This window comes from Moschus berezovskii, chromosome 12 (assembly GCF_049115385.1).
Source record: "Moschus berezovskii isolate FMDL1 chromosome 12, NW_MosBer_1.0, whole genome shotgun sequence".
In the NCBI taxonomy this organism is placed as follows: Eukaryota; Metazoa; Chordata; class Mammalia; order Artiodactyla; family Moschidae; genus Moschus; species Moschus berezovskii.
Genome location: NC_142471.1, coordinates 62,439,383 through 62,460,127, shown reverse-complemented (window position 1 = coordinate 62,460,127; position 20,745 = coordinate 62,439,383). Strand labels below are relative to the sequence as shown.

Genomic DNA, 20,745 nt, shown 5'->3' with positions numbered 1-20,745 from the left:
TCATCAAGAGGCTCTTTAGTTCTTCTTGGCTTTCTGCCATAAGGGTGGTGTCATCTGCATATCTGAGGTTATTGATATTTCTCCTGGCAATCTTGACTCCAGCTTGAGCTTCATCCAGCCCGGAATTTCCCATGATGTACTCTGCATATAAGTTAAATAAGTAGCATGACATAAAGCATTGATGTATTCCTTTCCCAATTTGGAACCAGTCTGTTGTTCCATATCCAGTTCTAACTGATGCTTCTTGACCTGCCCACAGGTTTCTCAGGAGGCAGGTTAGGTGGTCTGGTATTCCCGTCTATTTCAGAATTTTCCACAGTTTGTGGTGATACACACAGTCAAAGGCTTTGGTGTAGTCAATGAAGCAGATGTTTTTCTGGAATTCTCTTGCTTTTTGTATGATTCAACAGATGTTGGCAATTTGATCTCTGGTTCCTCTGCCTTTTCTAAATCCAGCTTGAACATCTGGAATTTCTTGGTTCATGTACTGTCAGAGCCTGGCTTGGAGAATTTTGAGCATTACTTTGCTAGCGTGCGAGATGAGTGCAGTTGTGTGGTAGTTTGACCATTCTTTGGCATTGCCTTTCTTGGAATTGGAATGAAAACTGACCTTTTGCAGTCCTGTGGCCACTGCTGAGTTTTCCAAATTTGCTGGTATATTGAGTGTGGCACTTTTGCAGCATCATCTTTTTGGATTTGAAATTGCTCAGCTGGAATTGCATCACTTCCACTAGTTTTATTCATAGTGATGCTTCCTAAGGCCCACTTGACTTCACATTCCAGGATGTCTGGCTCTAGGTGAGTAATCACCCATCGTGGTTATCTGGGTCATTAAGATCTTTTTTGAATAGTTCTTCTGTGTATTCTTGCCACCTCTTCTTAATATCTTCTGCTTTTGTTAGGTCCATACCATTTTTGTCCTTTATTGTGCCCATCTTTGCATGAAATTGAAATCAGCAATACATTAGCACAATTATAATCTATGAATAAACCAAATTTATTCTGGGGATGCAAAGATGGTTCAGGGTCTGCAAATCAATCTGTGTGATACATCACATTAACAAATGAAAAATAAAAATCATATGGCTCCTCCGTCCATGGGATTCTCCAGGCAAGAATACTGGAGTGGGTTGTCATTTCTTTCTCCAGGGGATCTTCCCGACCCAGGGATCAAACCCAGGTCTCCCTCATTGCAGGCAGATGTTTTAACCTCTGAGCCACCAGGGAATCCCTTATATGATTTTTTTAAGTTATAAAAAAAAAAAAATCTTTTTACTGAATTCAACATTCATTTATGATAAAAAAAACTCCAGAGTGAATAGAGACGGAACATACCTGAATGTAACAAAGCCCTTATAGGAGAAGCTCTCATTCTCAATGGTGAAACCCTGAATGTATTTCCTCTCAAATCAGGAACAACACAATGATTCCCACTCTCCCCACTTTTATTCAGCATAGTACTGGAAGTTCCAGCCACACAAGCAAAGAAAGAGAAGTATGGTACTGGCACAAAAGCAGACATAGATCAATGGAACTGAAGAGACAGCCTAGATATGAATTCACACTTAGTAGGTAATTAATATACAACAAAAGAAGCTAGAGTACAGAATGTAGAAAAGACACCCTCTTCAATCAATGGTATTGGGGAAATTGGACAGTTACATACAAAAGAATCAACCTGGATGCCTTTATCACGCCACATATAAAATAAATTCAAAATGGATTAAAAATTTAAATGTAAGAACCAGAACTATAAAAATTCTAGAAGTAATCATAGATGTGCACTCTTTGACATTAATCTTGTTGATTTTTTTTGGTTATGCATTGTTAAGCAAGGAAAACAAAAATAGAGGAATGTGACCTAATCAAATGTAAAAGCTTTTGCACAGTGAAGGTAACTATCAACAAAACAAAATGCCTGCCTGCTGAATAGAATAGATTTGTAAATGATGTATCTGACAAGGAGTTAGTGTTCAAAATACACAAAGAACTCATACACTTCAACAACAAAAAGAAAACCTGATTAAAAAATGGACAGAAAATTCAAATAGATATTTTTCCAAAGAAGATAATAGTTGGCCAATAGGCACATGGAAAGATGGTCAAAACACTAATTATCAGGAAAATACAAATAAAAACACTGTTAGATTTTACCTCACACCAGTTTGAATGGCTATTATAAGAAAGAGAAGAAATAGCAAGTTTTCAGAGGATGTGGAGGTAAGGGAACACTTACACACTGTTGGTAGGAATGTAAATCGAAACGGTCACTATGGCAAACAGTATAATGGTTCCTCAAAAAGTTAAAAATAGAACTACTATATGATCTGGGACTTAACTGGGTACTTCTCTCTAGAAAACTTCTGGGTATTTATCTGAAGAAAAGGAACTTATTCCGAAAGATATATGCACCCTTATGTTCATTGTAGCATTGTTTACAAAAGGTAAGGTATCGAAATCACCTAAGTGTCCACTGATAGATGAAAAGATAAAAAGGAAGTGGAATACACACACACACAGACAATGAAATATTACTTTGTCATATAAAAGAATGAACTTGTGCCATTTATGACAGCATGGATAGTTCTAGAAGATATTATGCTAAGGGAAGAATGTCAGATAGACAAAGACAAATATTATATGATTTATTCATATTTAGAATTTTAAAAATTTTAAAACAAACAAAATAAAACAGAAACAAATTCATAGATACAGAGAAGAAACTGGTGGTCCTCAGAGAGGAAGAAGTAGAAGGATGAATGAAATAAGTAAAAGGGGTTAAGAAATATAAACTTCAGATATAAATGTAATAAGTCACAGGGATGTAATATACAGCATAAGGAATAGAGTCAATAACATTTCAATAACTGTATGATGACAGATGATTCCTAGGCTTATCTTGGAGATGAATTTGTAATGCATGTAAATGGTGAATCACCATTTTGTACACCTGAAACTAATATAATATGTGTCAACTATTAATATATTTTCATAAAAATAAATGTAGAAAAAGTGTATGATCCCTGCACACTGTTTAGGTGACTCTCTGTAGACATGTGTGTAGTGTAACTTGGGATAAACACTGTCACTACCTCTGTCACTAGTTTTGTGACTTAGACTGGTTGACTAACCTTTCTAAACCTCAGCACCCTTTTGGAAAGATGTGGTATGATCCTGAATTTCTTGAGTTATGGTTAGGAAAATAATTCGAATGGTTTCGAAATTAGTTGGTAATCTGTGTATACTGTCACTCAGGCCATTTTATCAGTTCCCTCTCCTTCAAATCCCAAATGGGTTCCAGTGCAAGAAGCATATCTTACTCATCTTTATTTACTCATTTTATAGCAATATGTCTGCACCATAATATGGGCCTGAAAATGTTTGCTGAATGAATTGACTGTTTCTTTTCTTTTTCAGCTCTACAATGCTTTCCCCTCTTTACTACATTATCTCCCAGGGAGTCATAACACATTATTTAAAAACATGACTGAGCAAAGAAAGTTTATCTTGGAGAAAATAAAGGAACACCAAGAATCCTTGGACCTCAATAACCCTCAAGACTTCATTGATTACTTCCTGATTAAAATGGAAAAGGTAAAATGGGACCCAGACTTGCTACTTCATCTTTATAGGTGGAGTGATGTGATACATGGAATAGCTTTGTTCTTCTCAGTGGAATCGGTTTATTAAAACAGATGCTCCTTCTTAAAAATATGTTCATTGCTTGTGCAACCTATTGTTGTGCAAACCATACTGGATGTCTTGAATTATTTCTGCACAGTCACTGAAAATTGCTTGGAAGTTTTTATATTTACCATGTTAAAGCTGGTTCTTTATTTGAGAACAGATTGAAATACACACACACATTCAAGATAAGTGATAGATAGTATATTCTCTTTCATTAAATAAATTCCATGAATGGGTGATGTAAGAAATGAGAGAAGGCAGAAATGGATGGGAATCTAGAAAGGCTTACTCTTGGAAAGACAGTAGGAAACAAATGAAGTAGGTTTTGAGGATTAGCAGAGATGACAAAATTGGTTCAGGGAAAGATAAGTGCAGTGACGAAGTGTGTAGAATTTTTAAAAAGATTGTCTTGAAAGTAACTGAGGAACTGTCGTGGGTTTAATGACTGATGAATTTGGGAATAGTGTTTCAGTTTGAGGATAGGTGGTTCTGAAGGCCTGAGTGAGAAATTCAGATATGATGAAATAGACAATAGATGCCCGAACTGATGGTGAGTAGCAGTGATGACTTGATCAGAGTCAGGTTAGAAAGCAATTACTGAAGAACTGATTTACTCCAGTGGGTGAGAAAGTGAGGAATCAGAAAGGACTTGTTGCAAGTTTAACTCGGGTTATATTTTAATTGAAGAAATTCTAACAACGCATCTAAATTTACTGTCATCTATAACATTCTCTAATGTTTGGCTTAATTTGTCAAATAAGTAAACTTAAAAAATTATGTTGCTATATGGAATTATTTTAAGTTACTTGTAAGTTTCTTTTAGTTATCAAGTAATCCTAATACATAATTGCTAGGAGAAACACAATAAACAGTCTGAATTTACCTTGGACAACTTGATCACCACTCTATGGGATGTGCTTACTGCTGGAATAGAGACAACAAGCATCACTCTGAGATATGGACTGCTGCTCCTGCTGAAGCACCCAGAGGTCACAGGTAGTATCACAGATGATGGACAGGATGAAATTCCAGTTAGAAATTGGCAGGCAACACTGATGACTTTTCTACTCTTCATTTGCCTAGAAGATGTACAAGAAAACCTTCCATCCTTAGTACATCTTCCTATCATTGTATGAATTGCATTAAAATTAGATTATAGTACAAAAAGAGAATGAAATAGTTAACCAGTAGCAGAGTTTTGGAGGGCAGAGATCACTGTCCTCCCTACTGTGGTGGAGTATCCTTGATTTGCATCAGGTCAGGTACAGTAGGGCTTCCATGGTGGCTCAGACAGTGAAGAATCTGCCTTCAATGCAAGGACTTGGGTTTGAGCTCTGGGTCGAGAAGATCCTTTGGAGAAGGGAATAGCTACCCACTCCAGTATTCTTGCATGGAAAGTCCCATGAATGGAGGAGCCTGGCAGGCTATAGTCCATGGGGCTGTGAAGAGTCAGATAGGACTGAGTGACTTAACACACACACACAGATGCAGTAAGCAGAGTTGTCCTTAGGTCTAGAAAGAATTAGCTGTCTTCTTTCTCTGCAATGATACTGCTTGATAAGCCTTCCAAGTCCAGATAAATACACTTTTGTCAAAAGTTAATTCTTAGCAGATGCATTTGAAATGGAAGGATTGACTCAATAAAATCACAATCTTTCTCCATCAAAAAACTTCACTCTTTAAATTAAAAAGTTATAGACAATATTTCTGTTCAAATATACCCTTTGGGGCCAACAAATTTTCCTCACAAACATAATTTTTCATCCTCCTTTTTTCTTTATTCAGTCCTCATCTAAGAGAATATATCCTTTACTATATCATGTTTTGTGCTTTGATTCATTAGGACACTTTTATTTGTATTTATTTTTTGAGTTTTATCATCTTACAATGTTGTATTAGTTTCTACTCTACAACAAAATGAATCAGTTATATGTATATATATTTATGGGCTTCGCTGGGGGTGCTAGTGGTTAAGACCTCACCTGCCAAGGGGCATGTGAGACATAAGAGATGTGGGTTCATTCCCTGGGTCAGGAAAATCCCCTGGAGGAGGGCATGGCAACCCACTCCATTATTCTTGCCTGGAGAATCTCATGGACAGAGGAACCTGGTGGGCTACAGTCCAAAGGGTCACAAAGAGTCAGACATGACTGAAGCAACTTAGCACATAAGCATATAGATTTATAATTGTTATATCTTCTTGTTGGATTGATTCTTTTATCATTATGTAATGTCCTTCTTTTTTCTTTTGTTCCATACTGTCTTTGTTTTAAAGTCTATTTTGTCTAAGTATTGCTTCCTCAACTTTCTTTTGACTTCCATTTGTATTCAATACATTTTTCTTGTGGAGTAGCTGCTGGGTGATGGTGGGTGGGCTGGGTCATGTGGCCGCTGGTTATGAAACCCCATGGGGCCCAGTCTAGTGCTGGCCCTCTGGTGGTTAGAGCTGTGTCCAGGGCCTCTTCCTGAGATGGCTGGAAGAGAGCTCTGGGGTTTCCTAGAATTGGGTGTCAGTTTTCTGTTAGGTGAGCCTGGGGCCCAAGATGTCTTCTAGTGGTGCCCACCTGCTGTTGAGTAGGCTGGATCTCGACATGGTTGGCTACAGGACTGTTGTGGTCCTGGTGCTGGGGTTGGCTTGCTGGTTGGTGGATCAGGCCCCAGGATTCTTGAGGATAGCACCTGCCTTCTGGTGTATGAGGCCACACCCTGGCTTCTCTGGCTGCAGGGTCTTGGGGATCTTGTTGCGGGGAGCCAGATCCTGTGTTTCCTGGCTGTAGGACCCTGGGAGTCCTGGAGTTGGAGTTGGCCTGCCCGTTGTCTGGATGGGGGCCCAGGGGGTCCTAGGGTTGGTGTCTCCCAACTGGTGAGTAGGGTTGGGTCTAGGGCAGCTGGGGCTCAGGGCTGCTATAGTAATTGGCATGCTGGTGGGTAGGAGTATGTTCCAGCCCAGCTAGCTGCTTGGCCTCCCACATCCAAGAACGGGTGATAACTGGCTGATGAGAAGGGCCTAGTTCTGGCACTAATAAGCCACAGGGAGGATTCTAAAATTGCACTTACTATCATCCATGTTCATGTGTTGGGATGATCTCTCCCAAGTAGCTGCTACCAGCATATGTGGTCCAGAGGTGAGCCCCAACTGCCCCATGGCTCTCTAGGAGGCTGTCCATGATCAATAAATGGGTCTGACCCAGACTCCTTTCAAATTACTGCTCCTGCTTCTGGGTCCCAGAGTGGGAGAGATTTTGTATATGCTCTTTAAGAGTGGAGTCTCTACTTCCCGCAGCTCACTAGCTCATCTGAAATAAGCCCTGTTGGCCTGCAAAGCCAAGGTCTCTGGGGGCTCATCTTCCTGGTGCAGCACTCCTGGGTTAGGGAGCCCAGTGATGGGTTCAAACCCCTCACTCCTCGGGGAGAACCTCTGTAATTGTAATCATCCTGTTCATGGGTCTCCTACCTGGGGGTATGGTCTTAACTGCTATGTTTCTGTTTCTCCTATGCATCTCGTGATTCCATCTTTAGATCTTTAGTTATTGAAGAACTTTTCTCTTAGACTTCAGGTTGTTCTTATTGATAGTTGCTCTGTAAATCATTGTCTTAATCATTTTGTAATGCTTGTGGAAGGAGGCGATCTCAGAGTCTTTCTACTCTGTCATCTTGGTCATTCTCCCTTAACTTAGTTATTATTTCTATGTGTTGAGTTAACCAAGCATTGTTCAGTTGGTACATTTATTAAGCATGGAGTACTTCTACTCTCTTCCAATGAACATCCAGGGTTGATCTCCTTTAGAATGGACTGGTTGGATCTCCTTGCAGTATAAGGGACTCTCAAGAGTCTTCTCCAACACCACAGTTCAAAAGCATCGATTCTTCGGCGATGTTCATTGGAAGGACTGATGCTAAAGCTGAAACTGCAATACTTTGGCTACCTCATGCGACGAGTTGACTCACTGGAAAAGACTGTGATGCTGGGAAAGGTTGGGGGCGGGAGGAGAAGGGGACGACGGAGAATGAGATGGCTGGATGGCATCACCGACTCTGTGGACATGAGTTTGAGTGAGCTCCGGGGGTTGGTGATGGACAGGGAGGCATGGCGTGCTGTGATTCATGGGGTCGCGGAGAGTCGGACATGACTGAGCGACTGAACTGAACTGAACTGAACTTCTACTCTCTTAGAACTTTCATAAAATAAAACTGACATAATCAAAATGGTTAAACTGTATGATGTGAGCCTTTGTGATATCACTTGACATAAATTCTGATTTCTACCTTGCCAGCTAAAGTCCAGGAAGAAATTAACCATGTGATTGGCAGAAACCGGAGCCCCTGCATGCAGGACAGGAGCCGCATGCCCTACACAGATGCTGTGATCCACGAGATCATGAGATACATTGACATTGTCCCCAACAACTTACCCCATGCAGCAGCTCAGGACATTAAATTCAGAGAATATCTCATTCCCAAGGTGAGAGATATTTCGTCTATATTCCTCATTAAGACTCTTAGGTTTCAACTATCACAGAAGTAGATGTATAGATTGCCTAATTATCTACAGGTATTACATAGTCGTGTCTCAGGTGTTTCACCCTCTGACCACATGTTCCTTTCCTTTTAGTTTGCAGATACATTTTAATAAATATAATAGTGGTTAGACTCCCACAGGATTCTCAGTACATTGTTAGTCCCCTAGTCTGCCTGTTCATTAGGCTACTCTTCTGTCCACTCCTTATTTTCCAGTGTATGTTTTATTACTCTTACGACTTAATCAGTAAGCACCTCCCTATCTGTTTCACTTATCAAAAGTTTATTGCAACAGTTTTCTTCCTCCCTACCTGCATTTGAACAACTGATCCCTTCAGGAAGACCATGCAGCCCATCAGGTTGATATTATTGTCACCAACTTAAGGGTATCCTTAATTTTATCCAACGTTGCTTCATAACTGAACTCATCTTGCTCCAAAAAGCACACCAACAACCTTCAGCTCTGAATTCTTCCCTTCCAGTTCTCCACCATGGACTTTTCCCCAAATGATCTGGTCTTCCACAGAGAAACCCAGAAGCCATTATAGGGAACTCCCTCAACTCCCTTCCACTAGATTTACAAACTTAGCTATATCCACACCCCTTTATTTTCTCTTTCATTTTGTTGTTGTGGAGGGAGGGCTTTCCTTTTATCTAAAGTAAATCTTTCCACCTGTGTCATGGATCTCTTTCCTTTCACTTTTTCATGGTTCCTCTTCAAATAATCATTTCTTCTTTTTTCTTTATTCTCTCCTTCCCTGCTGGCTCCTTTCCATTAGCATTTGAACATACTCAATTCTCTTGCCTCTTAAGAAAAATTTCCCCAAACCCTGACTCCTTCTGTTCAATATAAGTGGTGATTCTGGTCTTATTACTGATCTTAAAGGAAAAGTTTTCACCTTTTCACTGTTGAGTATGATATGCACTCTTGGGTTGTCATATATAACTTGTATTAGGTTGAGGTAGCTTCCCTCTATACAACTTTGTTGAGAGTTTTTATAATAAATGAATGTTGAATTTAATCAAATGCTTTTTTCTTCTGAATTAATTGAGAGGATTGTATGATTTTTATTCCCCACTTTGTTAATGAGTTCTATCACACTAGTTGATTTACACATGTTGAAACATCCTTGCATCCCTGGAATAAATCCAGCTTGCTCATAAATCCACCTGTTACTGTATCCTTCAATTCAGTTTGCTAATATTTTGTTGAGGATTTTTGCATCTATGTTTATCAAGGATTGTTGTTGTTTTTCAGTCCCTAAGTCATGTCTGACTCTTTTCAACCCCATGGACTGCAGTATACCAGGCTTCCTTGACCTTCGTTATCTCCCCAAGTTTGCTCAAATTCATGTCCATTAAGTTGGCAATACCATCTAACCATCTCATCCTCTGCGCCCTCTTCTCCTTTTACCTTCAATCTTTCCCAGCATCAGGATCTTTTCCAATGAGTTGGTTCTTCAAATCACGTGGCCAAAGTATTGGAGCTTCAGCTTCAACATCAGTTCTTCCAATGAATATTCAGGGCTGACTTCCTTTAGGATTGACTGGTTTGATATCCTTGCAGTCCAAGGGACTCTTCAGAAGTCTTCTCCAGTAGCACAATTTAGAAGCATTAATTTTTTGGCATTCAGCCTTCTTTATGGTCCAACTCTCACATCCATACATAATTAACTGGAAAAACCATAGCTTTGACTGTACAGACCTTTGTTGGTATGTAATGTCTCTGCTCTTTAATATGCTGTCTAGGTTTATCATACCTTTTCTTCCAAGGGGCAAGCTTGGAATTATATAATTTCATGGCTGTGGTCACTGTCTGCAGTGAGTTACTTTGGAGCCCAGGAAAACAAAATCTGTCACTGTTTCCACTTTTCCCCCTTCTATTAGCCATACAGTGATAGGACCATATATCAACGATATTGGCCTGTGATTTTCACTTCATGTAATATTCTTTTTGGTTATAATAGGAGGGTAATGTTGGCTTTTCAAAGTTAGTTTGGAAGTAGCCTTTCCTCTTGTATTTGTTTGGAAGAGTTTAAGAATTGGTATTCATTTCTCTTTATATATTTGGTATAATTAATCAGTGAAACTGTCTGGTCCTGCACTTTGTGTTTTGGGAGTGTATGATTGCCAATTCAATTTCCTTACTCATGATTCATGTATTCAAATTTTCTAATTTCTCATTCTTTATGATTCTTTCCTGATAGCTTGTAGGTTTCTAAGAATCTATTTTTTCTAAGTTCTCCAATTTGTTCAGGTATAGTTCACTATATTAATAGTTTGTTATGATTGTATGTATTTGTCCAGTATCAGTTGTAATGTTTCCTCTTTTATTTCTGCTTATTTTAGTGTTATTTCTTCTTTTCTTTGTAAGTCTAGCTAAAGGTTTGTTGATTTTGTTTATGGCTTTAAGAAGCCAGCTCTTAGTCTCATTGATATTTTTTATTTTGTTGTCTTATTGGTCTCTGTTTCTTTTATTTGATTTCAGTTCAGTTCAGTTCAGTCGCTCAGTCTCTATTTCCTTCCTTCTGCTGTCTTTGAGCTTTGTTTTTTCTTCTTTTTCTAGTACTTTGAGGTGTCAAGTTAGGTTACTTGTTTGATATAATTCTCATTTCTTGATGTAGGTATTTATCACTGAACTTTTCTCTTAGAACTGCTTTCCCTGACCTCACAAGTTTTGGTATGCTATGTTTACATTTTTTTTTTTTGTCTCAAGGTACTTTTTGATTCTCTTTTTATTTATTCTTTGATCCTTTGATTGTTCAGTAGCATATTGTTTAATATCCATATCTCTGTGAATTTTCCAGTTTTCTTATAATTGATCTCTCAATTTATAACATTTTGTTTGGAAATACACTTGATATGATTTAAGTCTTCTAAAACTTCTTAATAGTTGTTTTGTGCTGTAACATATGATCTATTCTGGATAATGTTTCATGTGTGCTTGAGGAGAACGTGTTCTGTTCTTTTTGGATGGATTGTCCTTATAGGTCTATTAAGTGCATTCTACTTTTTAAATTGGAATGTTTAGTTTATTGCAATTTAATATAATTACTAATAGGGTGGGTTTATATTTGCAAATTCATCTTTTGGGTACTGCTTATCCACCAAGTTCATAATTCTACTCTTCCTCCTTCACTGTCTTCTCTTGGGAATAACTGTACTTTTAAATAATTGGGTTTTTGTTTGTCCCTCTTTTTTATATCTCTCTGCTTCTCATTTCCTGCCTTCCTCTGGATTAGTAGATTTTTTTCAGGATTGTAAATGCCTATTGTCATTGAACTATTTTTTAATGATTTCTCTTGAGATTATAATATGTATTCTTAAATTTTTACAGTCTTCTTATAATTAAGCTATTAAATTAAAAAATATAAGAACACTGCAATTATATATGACTATTTAACCTGTTCCTCCTCTTTTATACCAAAGTTGTCACATGTATAATATCTATGTATATTATAAAGCTACCATTAGTGTTATAATTTCTGCTTTAAACAGGGTTGGCAAACATCTCTTTAAGAGGCCAAATAGTGATACAGATTTTGTGGACCATGTGGTCTCAATCTGCCATTGTAGAATAAAGGTAACCATAGGTAAAACTTTAAGAAATACCCACAGAAGTATTCCAATAAAACTTTGTTTACAACAGGTGGATATCTGGATATAGATTACTGTGTTAACTGGGTATAAGTTTTTTCTTTTTAGCACTTTAAATATTTCATTTTACTATTTTCTGGTTTCCATTTTTATTGAGTAGTCAGCAGTCATTTGAATTCTTGTTCTTATATAGGTAATGGGCCATTTTTCTTTGACTGCCTTCAAGTTTTCTGTGTGTATTTGACTATATTTTAACTACAATATATTTATGTTGAAGTCTGGTTTTGTTTTCATTTATTCTATTTGTCTACATTGTAAATGTCTACATTTTCTTCTATTATTTTCTTGAATATTTTTTGCCCATCCTCTCTTACTTATTTTCGGTACTCCAATCACCTTATGGTATTGTTGAAAATGTTCCTTAGGTTCTGTTTGCTTATTTGTTTTCAATTTTTTCCTTTTCTCCAGAATGAGAAAAGTTTTATTGCTTTATCTTCTATTTCCAACTTTTTCTTTCAAACTATTGCAAAGCTTATTTAATAATTAATCTCAGTTCAGTTCAGTTCAGTCGCTCAGTCGTGTCCGACTCTTTGCGACCCTGTGAATCGCAGCATGCCAGGCCTCCCTATCCATCACCAACTCCCGGAGTTCACTCAAACTCATGTCCATCGAGTTGGTGATGCCATCCAGTCATTTCATTCTCTGTCGTCCCCTTCTCCTCCTGCCCCCAATCCCTCCCAGCATCAGAGTCTTTTCCAGTGAGTCAACTCTTCGCATGAGGTGGCCAAAGTATTGGAGTTTCAGCTTTAGCATCGGTCCTTCCAATGAACACCCAGGACTGATCTCCTTTAGAATGGACTGGTTGGATCTAATCAACCATAAATTTTAGTTTTGGAATTTACATTTGGGTTCCCTTTATAATTTATATTTTGATCATTCATTCATTAACATTTTAGTTAATGTTGAGACATTTTTTCATTTCTTTGACTGTAGTTATGATTATATATTCAAAATTTGATTGGAATTCAAAATTCTTTCTGTTTATTCCATTATCACTATTGTTATTTTAGTGTTAGTGTTGTTCTTCTTTTTCTCTTGTGTATGGGTCACATTTTCCTGATGTGTGTGTGTGCATGTGTGTGTGTCTAATAATTTTGGATTATGTCCTATGTATTTTAAATAATATATTGTAAGGACTCTTGATTCATTCATGTACTTTGAGGAACACCAAGTTTTGTTCATTTGCTTGTTTTAGCAGTGGTTAACTATGCTGTTCTCAACTCAACATTTTGAGTTTAAATTTAGTTTTTTTAAACTTTAGGATAGTTATCTGGAATTTATTCCACATATAATTCGAGGATTATAAGATTATCAGGGATTTGGGATATTTCATATAGGGAATTTAAGGGGCCTCTTTTCTAGCTCTTTCTTTTATGGTATTCCCCCCCACCCCACCCCAGCTTTGTTTGTTTGTTTGTTTCTGTGCAGTAGGTACAGCTGAATGTTGTCACTGATTCTTTAAACCAGTGAGAGTTGGCTTATGGCCATGTTTTAGTCACTCAATATATTGTTATCTGAGACCTGTCCTCATGATAACATCATTAAAATGGAAAACTCACCCAGTATCTTTTTCTCTTCTCAAGTGTTTTCTACACTTCAGTATCTTCATGCTTTTGGCTACCTTGCAGAATGTGTGTGTTTGTGTGTATTTCAGTTTATAATTACTGTCTGTTGGAAAGTTCTTCCAATAGGGGCTTCTCAGCTGTTACTCTATCAATATGTTTCTAAATTTACTCACCTTTTCTTTTGCAGTCTCTAATGTTTTTAATTCAATCCAGTAAAAATTTCACTTCTAGAATTTCTATTTTTATAGCTTTAAATCTCTATTGAGATTTCTCATTTATTCTATTTTTTATTAATTATGCCTTTAAGAACTTGGATATACTTATGATAGATGGTTTGTAATTCTTGTGTAGTTCTTTAGATAATTCTAATATCTAGTATAGTATGGGTTCTACTTCTATTGGCTATATTTTCTTCAAATTTGGGTCACTTCACGACCAAGATAGTCACGATAACGTGATCACTGACCTAGAGCCAGACATCTTGGAATGTGAAGTCAAGTGGGCCTTAGAGAGCATCACTACGAACAAAGCTAGTGGAGGTGATGGAATTCCAGTTGAGCTATTTCAAGTCTTGAAAGATGATGCTGTGAAAGTGCTGCACTCAATATGTCAGCAGATTTGGAAAACTCAGCAGTGGCCACAGGACTGGAAAAGGTCAGTCTTCATTCCAATCCCAAAGAAAGGCAATGCCAAAGAATGCTCAAACTACCGCACAATTGCCCTCATCTCACACGCTAGTAAAGTCATGCTCAAAATTCTCCAAGCCAGGCTTCAGCAGTATATAAACCGTGAACTCCCAGATGTTCAAGCAGGTTTTAGAAAAGGCAGAGGCACCAGAGATCAAATTGCCAACATCCGCTGGATCATGGAGAAAGCAAGAGAGTTTCAGAAAAACATCTATTTCTGCTTTATTGACTATGCCAAAGCCTTTGACTGTGTCGATCACAATAAACTGTGGAACATTCTGAAAGAGATGGGAATCCCAGACCACCTGACCTGCCTCTTGAGAAACCTGTATGCAGGTCAGGAAGCAACTGTTAGAACTGGACATGGAACAACAGACTGGTTCCAAATAGGAAAAGGTGTACGTCAAGGTTGTATATTGTCACCTTGCTTATTTAACTTATATGCAGAGTACATCATGAGGAATGCTGGGCTGGAAGAAGCACAAGCTGGAATCAAGATTGCCGGGAGAAATATCAATAACCTCAGATATGCAGATGACACTACCCTTATGGCAGAAAGTGAAGAGGAACTCAAAAGCCTCTTGATGAAAGTGAAAGAGGAGAGTGAAAAGGTTGGCTTGAAGCTCAACATTCAGAAAAAAAAGATCATGGCATCTGGTCCCATCACTTCATGGGAAATAGATGGAAAAACAGTGGAAACAGTGTCAGACTTTGTTTTTTTGGGCTCCAAAATCACTGCAGATGCTGATTGCAGCCATGAAATTAAAAGACGCTTGCTCCTTGGAAGGAAAGTTATGACCAACCTTGATAACATATTAAAAAGCAGAGACATTACTTTGCCAACCAAGGTCCGTCTAGTCAAGGCAATGGTTTTTCCCGTGGTCATGTATGGATGTGAGAGTTGGACTGTGAAGAAGGCTGACCGCCGAAGAATCGATGCTTTTGAACTGTGGTGTTGGAGAAGACTCTTGAGACTCCCTTATACTGCAAGGAGATCCAACCAGTCCATTCTAGAGGAGATCAATCCTGGATGTTCATTGGAGGGACTGATGCTAAAGCTGAAACTGCAATACTTTGGCCACCTCATGCGACGAGTTGACTCACTGGAAAAGACTCTGATGCTGGGAAAGGTTGGGGGCGGGAGGAGAAGGGGACAACGGAGAATGAGATGGCTGGATGGCATCACCGACTCTGTGGACATGAGTTTGAGTGAACTCCGGGAGTTGGTGATGGACAGGGAGGCCTGGCGTGCTGTGATTCATGGGGTCGCGGAGAGTCGGACACGACTGAGCGACTGAACTGAACTGAACTGAACTGAACTTCCTTCATTTCACATTTACTTTTTATTTTCGGTTGTATAGTGAACATTTTGAATGATGTCTTATGATGAGTCTGGATTACCCTTTCTTTAAATGGCAATGAATTTTATTTTGATAGGCAGCTAAATTACTGACAGATGTCCTTTAGTCTCTTAAGCTTACTATAATTGTTTGTCATTGTGATTTAATTTCAATTTTTGATTTAATCTTAGGGCCTGACCCTTAGTCCAGGGTGGGTTCATTAATCCAACAACTTAGAATTTGGGGGATCAATCATGACAGAAAATCTGAGTTTCCAGGAAAGTTCTTTCCACTCTCACTGGGTTGGAACCTCAACTTCTCTATCACTGTACAGTATCTGGTATCCAGCTTCAGTTCTCACCTCCCCAGGAGTCATACTCTAATTGGGGTCCTGAAGCTGCACAACCCACAGACATGAATGTACTGAGAATAGTCCTGTATACTTTTGAGATCTTCCCTGTATAGAGATTGTTCCTGACTTGTGTCTTTCCTCATGAGTTGTAGGCATCAGGTTTTGATCTCTGTCTCCTTAGCTCAGAAAGGGTCCCTCTTTGCTTGGCTACCACCTCCCTGCACTCTAGGAGGAAAGTGTTCTCAGAAGTATATAAGGAGTGAATATAGGGCCTACCTAATTCGTCTTTATTAAAGTATCACAATCCTGGATTGCTTCTTGTTCATTACTGGAAAGCTGTTACTTCATGTTTCTCCCCCTGTAGATTTCAGAAAATATTATTTAATTTGTCTGAACTGGGTCTTCGTTGCTGCGTGTAGGTTTTCTCTAGTTGGGTGAGCAGAGGCTAGTTTCTAGTGCAGTGCCTGGCCTTCTCATTGCAATGGCTTGTCTTATTGCAACAGATAAGCTGTAGAGTATGTGGACTCAGTAGTTGCAGTACACGGATTTTGTTGCCCCAAAGCATGGGGGATGTTCCTGGACCAGGGATCAAACCCATGTCCTGTTGGCAGGCAGATTCTTCACCACTGGACCACCAGGGAAGTCCTCCTCTCTGTATTTATATATATTTCAGGTTTGTGAGGGCAACTCAAAAGCAGTTACTCTGTAATACCTTGAAGTAGATGGTCCTGTCTTCTTCAGTTGGGAAGATCCCCTGGAGAAGGAAATGGCAACCCACTCCAGTATTCTTGCCTAGGAAATCTCATGGACAGGGTGGCCTGGCAGGCTATAGTCCTTGGGGTTGCAGAGTCAGACACAACTCAGCGACTAAACAGCAGCAGATGGATCCATCATCCAGTACAAATTTTTTGTCATTAATTAACTTTATATGAATGCCTGTGTAATGTGACCATAATATCTTCCTGTACTTCATGCTCAGGGTATATCTCTAAGCCCACCCAGGCCAGAAAATGAATCACAGGAGTTGCTGTGTCATAAGGAAGAAGTTCAGGAAAGACTGAAACTTTAGTTTCTCCTTTATTCCAGTCAGTTCAGTTGCTCATTCATGACCAACTCTTTGCAATCCCATGGACTTCAGCATCCCAGGCTTCCCTGTCCATCACCATCTCCCAGAGCTTGCTCAAACCCATGTCCATCGAGTTGGTGATGCCGTCCAACCATCTCATCCTCTGCCGTCCCCTTCTCCTACTGCCCTCAATCTTTCCCAGCATCAGGGTCTTTTCCAGTGAGTCAGTTCTCATCAGGTGGCCAAAGTATTGGAGCTTCAACTTCAGTCCTTCCGATGAACTTTCAGGACTTATTTCCTTCAAGATTGACTGGTTTGATCTTGCAGTCCAAGGGACTCTCAAGAGTCTTCTCCAACACCACAGTTCAAAAGCATCAATTCTTTGGCGCTCAATGTTCTTTATGGTCCAACTCTCTCATCCATACTTGACTACTGGAAACGCCATAGATTTAACTAGATGGACCTTTGTCAGCAAAGTAATGTCTCTGCTTTTTAATATGTTGTCTAGTTTGATCATAACTTTTCTTCCAAGGACTAAGTGCCTTTTAATTTCATGGCTGCAGTCACCATCTGCAGTGATTTTGGAGCCCAAGAAAAGAAAGTCTGTCAATATTTCCATTGTTTCCCCATCTATTTGCCATGAAGTGATGCAATTGGATGCCCTGACCTTAGTTTTTTGAATGTTGAGTTTTAAGCCAGGTTTTTCACCTTTTACTTTCATCAAGAGGCTTAGTTGCTCTTCACTTTCTGCCATAAGGGTCATGTCATCTGCATATCTGTGGTTATTGAAATTTCTCCTGGCGATCTTGATTCTTTTATTTATTTGCTGCTAAGTCACTTCAGTTGTGTCCGACTCTGTGTGACCCCATAGACGGAAGCCCACCAGGCTCCCCCTTCCCTGGGATTCTCCAGGGAAGAACACTGGAGTGGGTTGCCATTTCCTTCTCCAATTTACCCACATGGAAATGATGGTCTGTCTTTCAGTTCATGATGTTTTGGGGTGAGCACTACATCATGTATTTGGAAAGGCCATACAGTATACCAGAAGGTATTCAAATGGATCTGAATTTGAATTTTGTCTCTGTATTATTATGATCCCTAGATATTGTGAATAAAATCATTGTTATCATAACAGTAGCAAAATTTCTATTTATTGAGCATTTTAGCCTGTGGTAATAACCTCTGTTTAAAACCTCTGTTTTAAAAGTATTTCATATATTATCTCATTATATAATAAACTAATACAAATTTATTGTTTGTTTTATTGTTGTTGTTAGTTTAGCTTTTTTTTTTTTTTTGACATGTTGAGCGGCTTTTGAGATCTCAGTTTCCCAACCAAGGATTAAACCTAAGCTACGGATTGAACCCTAGCCACCAGGGAACTCTCTGTTTATATTTTACCAGTTATGGAAATGAGGCATGGAAATGCTAAAAAAAAAGACTTGCCTATAGTCACAAAGATTAATTTAGTAGAGAGAAATGTTCAATTGATTCTGAAAACTAAACTCTAAATCATTATGTTACATGGTGTCTCTGAGTTTAGGAAACCTTACAAGAAACCAGAAATGCCATCATATTTCCAGAAGAATATTCAACAAATACATTGAAAAAACATAGCAGGAAGATGGTATGCTTACCAGCTTCTCATCTTCATAGGAGAAGAAAATAGTTTTCAAAAATATGGCCACTCATGTAGTTTTGAAGATGTCATATTTGATTCCAAAGAGAATGAGCTAGATTTTCAGTGACATCATACGTTTAAACAATATGGCTTTTTTTGTTTGTTTGTCTTTTGTCAAGAAAAATGCAGCTTCTTTAATTTACTGGAAAGCAAGTGCATCAGGTAGGCTACAAGCTGAAGATGATTGTCTTGGAGTCAGGTTTTAACAGTGCCCTGAACTGGCATTATAGGATTTGAGACCTGTTATTCTTGGTCATTGGGCTTCCCTGGTGGCTCAGATGGTAAAGAATATTCCTGCAATGAGGGAGACCTAGGTTTGATCCCTGGATTGGAAAGATCCCCTGGAGGAGGGCATGGCACTCCAGTATTCTTTCCTGGAGAATCCCCATGGACAGAGGAGCCTGGTGGGCTAGAGTCCATGGGGTTGCATGACTGAGTGACTAAGCACAGCACAGGTTTGGTCATTGTTCTCTGACATGGAAAGAATAAATTTTGTGTGTGCCTCAGTCATCTCATCTACAAAAGGAAAGGATTAGACAAGGTATTTTTTTCAAGCTCCATGACCATTTTTATAATCCAGTTAATCTGCTTCTCTTTATCTCAGGGCACAACCATATTAACATCTCTGACTTCTGTCCTGCACGATGGCAAGGAGTTTCCCAACCCAGAGCAGTTTGATCCTGGTCACTTCCTGGATAAAAGTGGTAACTTTAAGAAGAGTGACTACTTCATGGCTTTTTCAGCAGGTAAGCATGCTTCATTTTTGTCTGTACATCAGTGGTGAAATGAGAGAAGGAAGGGATTTGCATGGAGGCTAGTCTGGGCTGGACAAAATGCCATTTGCATGAGGCCAGAGACACCATTCCCAAAGTGCAGATAATTTCTCATTAGATTGGAGGCTGTATTTCCTGACTTTTGCTCTCTTACCCACTGCTGAATACCCTAAGAGCTCCTCCTAGATATCTAGTTTTTCCTCCTAGATATCTAGTTTTCTAGACACTGCGACTTTTCTCCCCTGCTCTGAGAAGTCAATTCACTCAATGAAGTCAATTCACTCAATGAATGAGTCAATTCACTCAATGTAGTCTACATACCTTATACGTAGTAGACTCATGCTCACTCAGGTCCAGAGATACAAATGTGAGTAACAGATGCATCCTTCCTCTGAGAAAGAGGAATGCAGGTTAAAGGCAAGGATACTCCAGAGAGAAAATACTCTTCAAAGGGTTTCTGTGGGCACCCAGAGAGAGAAGCTCCTGAATCTTGCATTTTGAGGGACAGGGCAGAGGGCAGAGTAGTTGGAGGATAAAGGAAGTTTTCTTGCAGGAAGAAATATTTTATATTTAGTATCTTCCTTTAATTTGTCAGGGTCCTTGAAAGAAAGAGGTAGCATACTTTAGACAGTTTAAGGAAGAGACTGTTTTCAGAGGTGTGGACATGATTAAGGGAAGTGGCAAGGAGTGGTCAAGTATCAGGGATGAGCATCAGCAGGACGATGTTACCATCCTATGTCGAAGGGTCTGGAGAAGGAGGGTGTTGCTGAAACTCAAGCAGATCTTTAGCAAAGAGAGAATGGATGCTTCTGCAGGAGATGGGTCTGTAGGTTGGAGAATACAGCCACTGCTGAAACTGTGGCCTGCCAGGCTGGGACTGAGGGAGGACATACTCTAACCTTCTCAATGTCTAATCCTCTGAGTTTACTCACAGCGAAGAAGGTAACTAACTATTGGGGTTATACATTCCAAAGATATCAACTTCCTCAACACAGAGTAGGTGCAAAAGAAAAACAAATAGAATGGATCTGGGAAGATGGAGAAACATCCCCAGACTATGAGAAATGCCCAGAGGTCATAGTATAGAGAGACCCTACTCATCTCCTTATCTTCTTCCTGAATTTTGGGTCCATTGTTGCATAATGGGGCTTCCCTGGTGGCTCAGAGGTTAAAGCAGCTGCCTGCAATGCGGGAGACCTGGGTTCGATCCCTGGGTCGGGAAGATCCGCTGGAGAAGGAAATGGCAACCCACTCCTGTATTCTTGCCTGGAAAATCCCATGGACAGAGGAGCCTGGTGGGCTACAGTCCACGGGATCTCAAAGAGTCAGACACAACTGAGCAACTTCACTTCACTTTTGCATAATGAGCCTGCTCAAGATTTCTGCTCAATTTACAGGGTGTGTGGGATTGCTTTTGTCC

The 20,745-nt window shown here is 39.2% G+C and overlaps 1 protein-coding gene across 1 annotated transcript in view; it reads left to right on the top strand.

Annotated features, from left to right (window-relative positions):
* LOC129555520 (cytochrome P450 2C21-like) overlaps window positions 1-20,745 on the top strand; it is an 87,818-nt gene that overhangs the window by 65,539 nt on the left and 1,534 nt on the right. Inside the window, exons 6-9 of the mRNA XM_055425039.2 lie at window positions 3,418-3,594; window positions 4,542-4,683; window positions 7,962-8,149; window positions 19,157-19,298. Of these exons, the coding sequence (XP_055281014.2) occupies window positions 3,418-3,594; window positions 4,542-4,683; window positions 7,962-8,149; window positions 19,157-19,298 (649 nt within the window). The remainder of the gene's footprint in view (window positions 1-3,417; window positions 3,595-4,541; window positions 4,684-7,961; window positions 8,150-19,156; window positions 19,299-20,745) is intronic.